This window comes from Dreissena polymorpha, chromosome 6 (assembly GCF_020536995.1).
Source record: "Dreissena polymorpha isolate Duluth1 chromosome 6, UMN_Dpol_1.0, whole genome shotgun sequence".
Taxonomy (NCBI): Eukaryota; Metazoa; Mollusca; class Bivalvia; order Myida; family Dreissenidae; genus Dreissena; species Dreissena polymorpha.
In genome coordinates, this window is record NC_068360.1 from 11,987,206 (window position 1) to 11,999,909 (window position 12,704).

The window sequence follows — 12,704 nt, forward strand, 5'->3', positions numbered from 1 at the left end:
ATTGTGACAAAAAAACCTTTGTGGAGCATCACCCGTCTCAAACGGTTTTTTGTTTCATTATTTGCTGTCTACAATTAATTTTACATGAAATAGCAAATGTTTTATTTATGCGCATAATATTAACAATATAATTATACATATTTGTTTATGTAACTATTTTGATAGGTAAGTCAGTCTGCAAAGAAAAAGAACACATTTGTATATATTTTACTCCACATTTTTTATGCCCCCTCTCGAAGAAAAGTGGGTATATAGTTTTCGCACTGTCTGTCTGTCTGTCACATTTTTCTTGTCCGCTCTCTAATTCAAATAGTTTTCATCTGATCTTTACCAAACTTGGTCAGAAGTTGTATCTAGGAAATATCTAGGTCAAGCTCGAATATGGGCCATACCGGGTCAAAAACTAGACCATGGGGTCACTTAGTGCATTTTAAGGTTTAAGCATGGTGTCTGCTCTCTAATTGAAGTAGTTTTCATCTGATCTTTACCAAACTTGGTCAGAAGTTGTATCAAGACAACATCTAGATCATGTTCGAATATGGGTCATGCCGGGTCAAAAACTAGGTCACAGGGTCACTTAGTGCATTTCAAGGATTAAGTATGGTGTCCGCTCTCTAGTTTGGGACTTATTTTGCATTTCTAAATTAACGTTTTTTATGCCGCCGAAGGAGGGCATATAGTGATCGCACTGTCCTTCCGTCTGTTTATCTGATGTCTGTCTTTCCGTCCGTCACACTTTGTGTTTAGGTTTCGAAAAATGCTCATAACTTCTTTTGTCGCTTCAGATGTAACATTCATATTTGATATGCATGTGTACATGGACAAGGCCTTTCCATACGCACACAAATTTTTACCCCATGACCTTGACCTTAGGGTCCGTGTTTAGGGTTCAAAAAATGCATTTAGATTTCGAAAAATGCTCATAATTTCTATCAAAGCATTTATTGGGGGCATACGTCATCCTATGGAGACAGATCTTGTTTAACAATTTAATTGAAAATAATATGTTGTCAACATGAAGTGTATATATGCAAGATCACATTCCCAGTGACAACAACTCTTTAATTGTTGACTGTATTTTAGCTGGACTATTATATATGAAATATATATAGTGGAGCTATCCTACTCAACCCGGCGTTGGCGTTTCCGTGAGCGTGCAAATGTTAAGTTTGCGTACTACTTCAAATATTTTCAATGTCCATTGACATATTGCTTTCATATTTTGCATACTTGTTTACCAACATGATCCCAACCTATAAACAAGAGCAGACCACTGTATCAAGCATTTTGACAGAATTATTGACGCTTTGCTGAGCCACTTCTGCAGTCGCCACATCAAGCAACCAGAGACTGGAAAAGAGAGTAAAATTAAGCTGATAGGCTCACCAATGGTATGACTTTAAATCACTAACTTGTGTATGCTTGACAAGCATTTTATGTACAAATAAAGTAACAAAAAAAGGAGGTCAACACATGCACTTTCCCATATAATGCTTTTTGTATCTTTTAGCAACTAATGACACGATTTTGTGTTGACATACTCAATATGATAGTTATAGCCCTATATAACTGGTATGTTCATTTTAGTTAATCTTTCTATTTTATTAAACCTGTTTGTTTTAGCTAGATTGCTTGAAAAACACAACCAGGATTATTTTTATGCCCCCGGATCGAAAGTTCGGGGATATATTGTTTTTGGCCTGTCTGTCATTGTATGTGTCCATGTGTGTGTGTGTGTGTGTCCCAAAACTTTAACCAAAACTTTAACCTTCATCATAACTTTTGCAATATTGAACATAGCAACTTGATTTTTGGCATGCATGTGTATCTCATGGAGCTGCACATTTTTAGTGGTGAAAGGTCAAAGTCAAGGTCATCCTTTAAGGTCAAAGGTCAAAAAAATAATTCAAAAACTTTAACCAAAACTTTAACCTTCTTCATAACTTTTGCAATATTGAACGTAGCAACTTGATATTTGGCATGCATGTGTATCTCATGGAGCTGCACATTTTGAGTGGTGAAAGATCAAGGTCATCCTTAAAGGTCAAAGGTAAAAAAAATAATCAAAGTGGCGCATTAGGGGGCATTGTGTTTCTGACAACCACATTTCTTGTTAGCATTGTCTTACCCCTGTTACATGCAATGTACATGTGGCTTATTAAATTGGAAAACCTGGTTTGCATGAGAATATTTTGCAAAACATAGTTGAAAAAACATACATGTATACAAACTTAGTCATTACTGTTAGTATAATGAGCACCTCTATTTCTGAATATTTTGATTGGATGGTTATGGGCCTTTATGCGTGTGTCACATTTATGTATGTGAAAGTGTGTAATTAGACAAAAGAATTAATTTTTTTTTATTTTTTGGGTAACAATCACTTATTTTAGAGTTATTTATAAGTAAATCTTACAGATTGCATCTGCTAATCATGAACTCAACGAAGTCAGCTCAAGGAAGTGGAAGGCATGCTTGGAAAATAGAAGTTTCCATTATGAAGGCAAATTTTAGTATATTTCAAATTTGTAACCAAATGAAGTGACAAGATCTTGAATGAAAATTTGATTGAACATTTGTTATCTGTCAAGAGAAACAGTTTGAAGCGAATGAATTAAGTATTACCTATTGTCTATAAGTTAATTGTGTGACCTGAACCCTGTGAGGGATATTACTTATTTTTATACGCCGGTTTTGAAAAAACGGGACGTATTATAGTTTCACCCTTGGCGGGCGGCGGCGTCCATAACAGTGTCCACTCTCTTATTCAAATAGTTTTCATCCGATCTTCACCAAACTTGGTCAGAAGTTGTATCTAGACAATATCTAGGTCAAGTTTGAATATGGTTCATGCCAGGTTAAAAACTAGGTCACGGGGTCACTTAGTGCATTTGAAGGATTTAGCATTGGTGGCTCTCTAATTGGAGTAGTTTTCATCTGATCTTTATCAAATTTGGTCGTAAGTTGTGTGTAAATGATATATAGGTCAAGTTAAAATATGGGTTATGCCGGGTCAAAAACTAGGTCGCGAGGTCAATTAGAGCATTTCATGCATTTCGCATGGTGTCTGCTCTCTAATTGAAGTAGTTTTCATCCAATCTTCACAAACTTTGGTCAGAAGTTTTATCTAGACAATATCTAAGTCAAGTTCAATTATGGGTCATGCCGGGTCAAAAACAAGGTCAGGGGTTTACTTAGTACATTTCAAGGATTAAGCATGGTGTCCGCTCTCAAATTGAAGTAGTTATCATCCGATCTTCACCAAATTTGGTCAGAAATTGTGTCAAAATTTTATCTAGGTCAAGTTTAAATATGGGTCACGCCAGGTCAAAAACTAGGTCACGAGGTTACTTAGTGCATTTCAAGCATTTAGCACGGTGTCCACTCTCTTATAGAAGTAGTTTTCATCTGATCTTCAACAAATGTGGTCAGAAGTTGTATCTAGACAATATCTAGTTCAAGTTCAAATATGGGTCATGCTGGGTCAAAAACTAGTTCACAGGGTGCATTTCAAGGATTTAGCATGGTTTAAGCTCTTTAATTGAAAGAGTTTTCATCCGATCTTCACCAAATTTGGAGATAGGTCATGCCGGGTCGAAATCTAGGTCACTTAGTGCATTTCCAGCGTTTAGCATGGTGTCCAAAACCTTCAAACGGGTGTATCTTGTGACAGTTTAGCACTCTTGTTTATTACATTAAAGCCACACACCTTGAAATGAAATACATGTTACTTAGTACATATAGATGCAATTTGAAAGTGTGCAAAATTGTCATTAAATCTATAGCCTAGTTAGCAAGTAATTTATTTTTTTATATTTTAAAACTGAATGTATGATTTGTATACGTACATGTTCAATTCGAGAAACACAATTATTTATAAGTTTTAAAGCACAAGAAAGACGGATTTCTACCTTGCAACCACCAGATATATTCTAATTGGCAAAGATAAAATATGTTTCTTATTTATATCCAAATTTACTATGCCAGATATTTCATTTCAAGGTGTGTGGCTTTAAGGAATGTTTTTTAAATGAGTATATTACCAAGATCTGCACAGCCAGGGTGATATTAACCTTCAGATGTTAAAGCTTTCTAAGAATTTTAAGGCTTGCCTTTTATACTTGAAATGATAAATCATTAACATGTTTTGTTCTTTAGGAACATACAAACATTTCCCACCAACCATGTGGATCAAGATGTTTGGGCTGATGATTCTGGGTCGTATGTGTGGACAAGGTGGTCCTCATTACATCATGATGCAGCTGTGTATTCAACAACATGTTAACCTGTCCCAGCGGATGTTGATGCTCTTAAATGATGTTGAGAAAAATCCAGGACCGGTACTTTATGACAAAATATACATCGTTTATTGAATAACTATATATATTTATTTTAACATTAAAGTGATTTTTTTCTTGCAATTTTGTGCCTTTTGTTACTGAGAACTATTTTATCATATGTTGGTGATTGAAACCCAGGACCTGTAAGTGCTTCTTAATATTTGCAACAAATGACAAATCATGTTAAGTTTTTGAAACATCTGTTTTTTGTTCAGTTAAAGGACATATTGAACTCACTAATTGCTAAGTTAACTTAGATGCATCAAGTTTTTATTGATGATTTCTACTTTCTGTTGAATCATTATCCTTTCCAAAGCCAGAGAGATATAGTGTTGGCGTTTTCCATCGGTCAGTCTGTCAGTCCATCCATCTGTTTGTTACAAACATTTTAGGGCTTCATATCATGAATTTAATAAGATTTCAACATGGAAAAATAAGTGTATGCCATATTCATACAATAGTGCAAATTTACTTTTTTTCTTTCTTTTTAGATTAGTTATTAACAGAAGAACAGAACAGTAACATACTTTTATTACATTAACAGAGGCTCTGATTAGATGTGTATCTGCGTAAAGAACTCATAGAAAATATCAATATATAGATAAATAAAACAAAAATAGAGTTAAACAAATCATGGTGAAATCCACAATACACACCAAGAGCTATTAGTAGGCTTATCTCCATTGACTTATTTCACAGTAAATCTCTTTTTTTTTGCCTTTTCATTAACATTTTCAATCAAAAATAACATTTGTGAAAAACTTAGTCAATGATTATAACTAAAGTTAAAAATGTGGACACTGTAAGTTAATTGACTTTGGCTTCCAATCTGCAGTTTACAAAGTTGCTTGTTATAGGAGTATTCGTGCAAATGGATATCCTGCAAGGAAGACTTCCACTCCATAGGACAGCAAGATGCACATATCATCTCTCATGTGGTTCAATAGAAATGCTGTAGATGGGGAGACTGTACCAAAGTCCTGAGCTTTAATAGTCTTGAAATCCATGAACTTAAACATCTCTATGATGTGAGTTTAGCACTGTGTATGAACTGGTGTTGCTTCATTTTCTGCATATCTTTATCTCAGTCTTCTCTAGTTTTGATGGTCAAATACATATTGTCTGCCAGTTTTTTCCCCCAATACTGCCGTTCATCGTTTGCTTGCATCAAGAGTTTTAAAAGAAATTAAAACTCATTTGTTTAGTTAGAATCTTATGAAAGACTTAAATGGCCATGTTTAACGCAATTGTATAACAACATATACGAGCTAAAAAAATAGTTGGAATAATTAATGTATATATGAACATAACAAATTTACTTAAAATCATAGGTCTTGTTTTTGTCTGCCACTATAAGAACCAGAACATATTTCGGACATTCGAGGATTGACTTGCTGTGTTAGAGGATCATCAGGTGATGGAAGAAACCAGGCTTTTTTCGACTCAATGTTGATGAAACCTGATCGACATGCTCATCTTGGTTGAGTAAGCCTGGGTTGAGTGTGTCCAAAAAGTAGGTAACCTGGTGAAATCTTAGGAAAACATTGTAACCAGATCCAGGTTTATTTGACTGACAGACCGATGGACAGTGGGTCAACCGTAAATCCCTTCATGTGAAAACGGTAGGGACAAAATAAATATCACATTGCTTTTCTGAGTTCATTTGTAAACCAAGTTTTATCACAAAATTAAAATGGTTAATGTATTATTTTGTGTATTTAAAAATTATGTGAATATTAAGTTTCATGAAATCTTACTGAGTTTTCTCAATTTTAGCTACTATTCGGACATGGAATGACGGACAAATGGGCAACAATGTCGCAATTTGTATAACAAGTTTTATAAGAATTGTTTCACAAAACTAACCAATGTGTCTGTTCTATGTCAAGGTAACTACTAGGATGAAATACACAAAAAGATTTTGGTTCACAATAGGGTAGGCTCCGCGTGCCGTGAACCGGGCAACAGCTTTTGTCATTTAACATTTGTGTTATAATGGCATAAGCTGGCAGATACCCTTTAACTTTAACGATGTTTTCCGATAATTTCTCGGAAAATACAATCTAGCAATTTTTATTTAATTTAGATTACTAAAAATTAATATTATATTTATGCCCCCCTTGGAAGAAGAGGGGTATATTGTTTTGCACATGTCAGTTGGTTGGTCCACCAGATGGTTTCCTGATGATAATTCAAGAACGCTTTGCCCTAGGATCATGAAACTTCATAGGTTTATTGATCTCGAAATAGTAAAATGGTTTCCGGATGATAACTCAAGAACGCTTACGCCTAGGATCATGAAACTTCATAGGTACATTGATGATGACTCGCAGATGACCTCTATTGATTTTCAGGTCACTAAGTCAAAGGTCAAGGTCACAGTGACTCGAAATAGAAAAATGGTTTCCGGATGATAACTCATAAATGCTTACGCCTAGGATCATAAAATAAAAAAATCAGAGGTACATTGATAATGACTGGCAGATGACCCCCTTCATAGGTACATTGATAATGACTGGCAGAAGACCCCTATTGATTTTCAGGTCACTAGGTCAAAGATTAAGGTCATAGTGACTCAAAACAGTTTAATGGTTTCCTGTTGATAGCTCAAGAATACTTAGGTCTATGATCATGAAACTTCTCAAGTACAAAGTGACAAAAACGTATTCACAATGGCTGCCACTACAACTGACAGCCCATAGGGGGGGGGGCATGCATGTTTTACAAACAGCCCTTGTTCTGTGTTAAAATTATGTACACGTCTGCGTTAAATAAATATGTTCACATTTGAAATAAAGCTAAAAATGTGTATTGTTGTTATTAGTAATTTGAACCGAATTGCTCTGTGGGAAGTAAAAGTACTATCAACCAGACCTAAATATGTGGGTAATTAAAGAGCACGAGAAAAGATGAAAATTAAGTTAGCTCAACCATTTTAAGCAATATTACTGGGTCACACTTTTTACGATGCAAAATCTGAAGGGTCCCTAGACTATGATGATTACTTACACGAGGAGTGTCCTATTCATTGCTGCCGCATGATCCTATCAGTAACGAATTAACGCTTGTATCGTTAAAGCAAGTCGTATATACACGTTTATAAATATTTAAATAGAAAATAAAGGTTTAATTGTCGCATATCCACCGCATGATGTGTTTCTTATAAAGTGCACGTATATTCAAACCGAACAATTTTGTCCTTAGATAAAAATATACTACATGTGATCATATGTGGCCTCACAAGGCTTATTATGAATTTATTATATCGCCATCGCAATTAGATGTAAATAGTTCATACATGCACAGTGTTCTTTCAACACAACCAAATCACACTTATAGTCGCGTCTTGCGAAAATAGGTCTTAATGCGTATGCGGCCAGCGTAAGTCAAACACGGTCTGCGCTATTTCGCAGTGATTGTTGTTAGGTCAAAATCGTGCATGAAGAAGTCCGGATTTCCGTGATTTGGCCAATGCTGTGGGTGATTTCTCTGAAATCAATAATTAAAATATTCTGATTTATTCATTCGGGTCTACAGGCGTGAAATTTCCCCATCATTTAATTGTTTGTTGATAAAGGGTATTTAATGTGAAAAGCTTGGTAAGACAGCTACGCCGAACAACCGAACTAGCATTCATTAATTTTATCAAAATATGCACACAGCAGAATGATTGTGTTTCTTACATGGCTTTTAGAAGAACAGACCATGCAGGCGAGCAGTGAACAATATGATTAGTTTTAGTTGCCCTAACCCTATATACCCTTGGTATGACTTGTGAGTGTTGAACTAATGTGCTACAGCATCACTTAAATACGAACATACGATAGTCAGGTATCCCCGCATAATGACATATAGAATATTACTGGGTAGATACCGCTTGGCAAACTTGAGCCTGGGATAGTCGGTTATACCCGCTTTGTGAAATTAGGAATATAACAGGTTTGATATAGCATTAACAGTACGTACTTGGGGGTTATAGGAAATACCCGCTATATGACTATCCTGTATATAACTAAATGACGTCAAAAATACAACTGATGTGATACGGCATTACTTATACGAGCATAGGGTAGTAAGGTATAACTCGCCTCCTACAAAAATGACCTGATTCAATTTGCTTTGAGAGGCCATGTGCCCATTGTGTATTTTCCATACACCCTGAGAAATTTCCATACACCCCGAGTAATCGGTTGAGATATAATGGATACACAGTTAGTAACTGATTGTGTATAGGATATACACCCTCAGTTCCCTTCTCGAGCTTCGCTCTCATACAGCATCAGTTACAAACAGTGTAACTAATACGGTATTACATATAACAGCATGGGGTAGTAGTATATACCGCTATATAACTCGCTAGTATAGTACAGGCTTGATACGGCATTACTTATATACGAGCATTGGGTAGTAGGATATATCCGGTATATAGCTCGCTAGTATAGTACTGGCTTGATACGGCATTACTTATATACGAGCATGGGGTAGTAGGATATACCCGCTATATAACTCGCTAGTATAGTACTGGCTTGGTACGGCATTACTTATATACGAGCATGGGGTAGTAGGATATATCCGGTACATGACTCGCTAGTATAGTACTGGCTTGATACGGCATTACTTATATACGAGCATGGGTAGTAGGATATACCCGGTATATAACTCGCTAGTATAGTACAGGCTTGATACGGCATTACTTATATACGAGCATTGGGTAGTAGGATATATCCGGTATATAGCTCGCTAGTATAGTACTGGCTTGATACGGCATTACTTATATACGACCATGGGGTAGTAGGATATACCCGCTATATAACTCGCTAGTATAGTACTGGCTTGGTACGGCATTACTTATATACGAGCATGGGGTAGTAGGATATATCCGGTACATGACTCGCTAGTATAGTACTGGCTTGATACGGCATTACTTATATACGAGCATGGGTAGTAGGATATACCCGGTATATAACTCGCTAGTATAGTACTGGCTGAAACGGCATTACTTATATACGAGCATGGGGTAGTAGGATATACCCGGTATATAACTCGCTAGTATAGTACTGGCTTGATACGGCATTACGTATATACTAGGGATGGCAAAATTATTCGAATAATCGAATATTCGATTGAATGGTTAGCATTCGAATAATAAAAATGATATTCGCATATTCACATTTTTTTCCAAACGTAATTTCACCAATATTTAATGAACTGCGAACCGCTTACTAAAAAGCAACCGAAATCACTTGGGAGTAACATGTTTGACGTGACGTTCTTCGTGTCAAACTGATAACGCGGCCCGTATCAGTGTTGATTGCGCAATGCAATATACACACTCTAAGAAAGGCCCCGACTGTTGTTTGCCAATGGGGTGCCAATTCACGGTTTCAATATAAATGACGCCTTATCAGTGATCGCTCCGCCCACTTAATCACGTGGCTCAGCGGAAAGAAAACCTAGACAAGCTAACACCAAAATGGCTTCTTTGCCTATAGACTGGGTTAATGCCATTTAGTTATTCTGCAAATGCAAGAAATATACGATTAAAGAGAACATCAGCTATTTATAACGGGTAAATCGGTACATTAAACACGCTCTCAAACGTTTGCGCGCTTACCGAAATCGAACCCGTTATTACGTGTAATGGTGGTATTTGCAATAAATTAGCACTTCACCGGTATTTACCCGTGTTATTTACAAAATTATTACCGAAACATTCCCCCCTACCCGTGTATTTGACACGAAATAGCGCTTTATAACTGGGAATTCGGTGACGTTTTACGTGATTAAGTGGACGGAGCGATCACTGATAAGGCGTCATGTCAATTGACTGGCGAATAATAATTAAGTTTTGTGACCACAGTATGTACAGCTATTAAAATGTGTGAATTACTCAAATCGCGCAATGCAATATACTAACTATAAGAAAGGGCCCGAACTGTTGTTTGTCAATAAGGTACCAATTAAGGGCTTCAATTTACTTGCGAATAATAATTTAGTTTTTGTGATCACAGTTTGAACAGACATTTAAATATGTGAATTACTCAAAAGTAACAGATGATATAAATTAAACAATCATCAAGGAATCATAATTCAAATCTGAAAATGCCACCAGCCCCTTCTGCAGTATGGAATACTTTACACGGTCTGTGGATAAGAAGACCGCAACGTGTAATGTGTGTAAACTTAGTTTTACATATGCGCGGTCTGCTACAAATATGTGGAATCATTAAAAAATAAAATTCTATGACACGATGTTTTTCATTCTATTTGTGCCCGATCACAGTATCGGTCATAGTATTAGTCGACAGCGATACAATTATTCGATAGCAACGTTAATAAACAGCCTCGCATTTAGCAAACGGATATAACTTACAAACCAATGGAAATTATAACATAACAAGGTAAAATCAATCCAGCCGTTTTAAACGAATATTCGAATATTTGATTGAATGAATTTGCGAACATTCGAATATCGATATTGGTATTCGATGCCATCCCTAGTATATACGAGCATGGGGTAGTAGGATATACCCGGTATATGACTCGTTAGTATAGTACCGGCTTGATACGGCATTACTTATATACCAGCATTGGGTAGTAGGATATATCCGGTATATAGCTTGCTAGTATAGTACCGGCTGGATACGGCATTACTTATATACGAGCATGGGGTAGTAGTATATACCCGCTATGACTTTCTAGTATAGTACCGGTTTGATAAGGCATTACTTATATACGAGCATGGGGTAGTAGAATATACCCGCTATATAACTCGCTAATATAGTACTGGCTTGATACGGCATTACTTATAATGAGCATGGGGTAGTAGGATATACCCGCTATATAACTCGCTAGTATAGTACCGGTTTGATACGGCATTACTTATATACCAGCATGGGGTTGTAGAATATACCCGGTATACAACTCGCTAGTATGGTACTGGCTTGATACGGCATTACTTATATAAAGGCATGGGGTATTAGGATATACCCGGTATATGACTCGCTAGTATAGTACTTGCTTGATACGGCATTACTTATATACGAGCATAGGGTAGTAGGGTATACCCGGTATATGACTCGCTATTATAGTACTGGCTTGATACGGCATTACTTATATACGACCATGGGGTAGTAGGATATACCCGGTATATAACTCGCTAATATAGTACTGGCTTGATACGGCATTACTTATAATGAGCATGGGGTAGTAGGATATACCCGCTATATAACTCGCTAGTATAGTACCGGTTTGATACGGCATTACTTATATACCAGCATGGGGTTGTAGAATATACCCGGTATACAACTCGCTAGTATGGTACTGGCTTGATACGGCATTACTTATATAAAGGCATGGGGTATTAGGATATACCCGGTATATGACTCGCTAGTATAGTACTTGCTTGATACGGCATTACTTATATACGAGCATAGGGTAGTAGGGTATACCCGGTATATGACTCGCTATTATAGTACTGGCTTGATACGGCATTACTTATATACGACCATGGGGTAGTAGGATATACCCGGTATATAACTCGCTAATATAGTACTGGCTTGATACGGCATTACTAATATACGGGCATGGGGTGGAAGGATATACCCGCTATATAACTCGCTAGTATAGTACTGGCTTGATGGACGGACCGACCGACCGACATGTGGAAAACAATATACCCCCTCTTCTTCGAAGGGGTGCATAATTAGAGAGCGGACACCATGCTCAAAGTTTAAAACGCACTAAGTGACCCCTTGGCCTAGATTTTGACCCGGCATTACCCATATTCGAACTTGACCTAGACATCATATAGATACAACATCTGACCAAGTTTGGTGAAGATCGGGTAAAAACAACTTGAATTAGAGAGCGGACACTTAATACGGACCGACAAACTTCGTTTGTGGGGGTATAAAAATGTATTAATAATGCTACTGGTATTTCATTTCTGCGTATTTTAGTCTTATATACAATATGTATAGTTTCTATTAAGTGCATTATTCCAATTTACTATTCATGACACTAACTTCTACGTTATAAACAAATACTTTCAGACCATTTGCTGTTATTTGTAACTGAACGAGCAAAGAAAACAATCTTACGTTTTGAAGAACTAATAAATCCTTCCAACAATAAGCATTTTTCCTTGTGACTTGACTTTCACTGGGAATCAAACCCAGATCTCCGACTTACTTAGTAAGTCGGCATGTTTTCTTTACACCATGAAAGCGATAAGTTGAAGGAAAAAGCTAATCATTATGTACACAAAATATATTTAACGGATAAAATTTTTAGAAGTCTTTTTCCTACAAGTCTGTATTTACCATTTGACCCCCATGGCATGGCCAGTTTTATGCTAACACA

The 12,704-nt window shown here is 36.5% G+C and overlaps 1 protein-coding gene across 1 annotated transcript; it reads left to right on the forward strand.

Moving 5' to 3' along the window:
- The first annotated feature begins 778 nt into the window (after positions 1-778).
- Positions 779-6,009, forward strand: LOC127836603 (uncharacterized). Its single transcript, XM_052363273.1, has 4 exons — positions 779-1,391; positions 2,419-2,503; positions 4,159-4,340; positions 5,198-6,009. Exons 1-4 carry the CDS (start codon positions 1,389-1,391, stop codon positions 5,285-5,287), a joined length of 360 nt encoding a protein of 119 aa, XP_052219233.1. The 5' UTR covers positions 779-1,388; the 3' UTR covers positions 5,288-6,009.
- The last annotated feature ends 6,695 nt before the right edge of the window (positions 6,010-12,704 follow it).

What these genes read in the sequence shown, in the direction of transcription:
- LOC127836603 (XM_052363273.1), top strand. An exon ending in TAGAAGTTTCCATTATGAAG is followed by an intron (nt 2,504 to 4,158) that starts GCAAATTTTAGT and finishes TTTGTTCTTTAG; the next exon opens with GAACATACAAACATTTCCCA. An exon ending in TTGAGAAAAATCCAGGACCG is followed by an intron (nt 4,341 to 5,197) that starts GTACTTTATGAC and finishes TGCTTGTTATAG; the next exon opens with GAGTATTCGTGCAAATGGAT.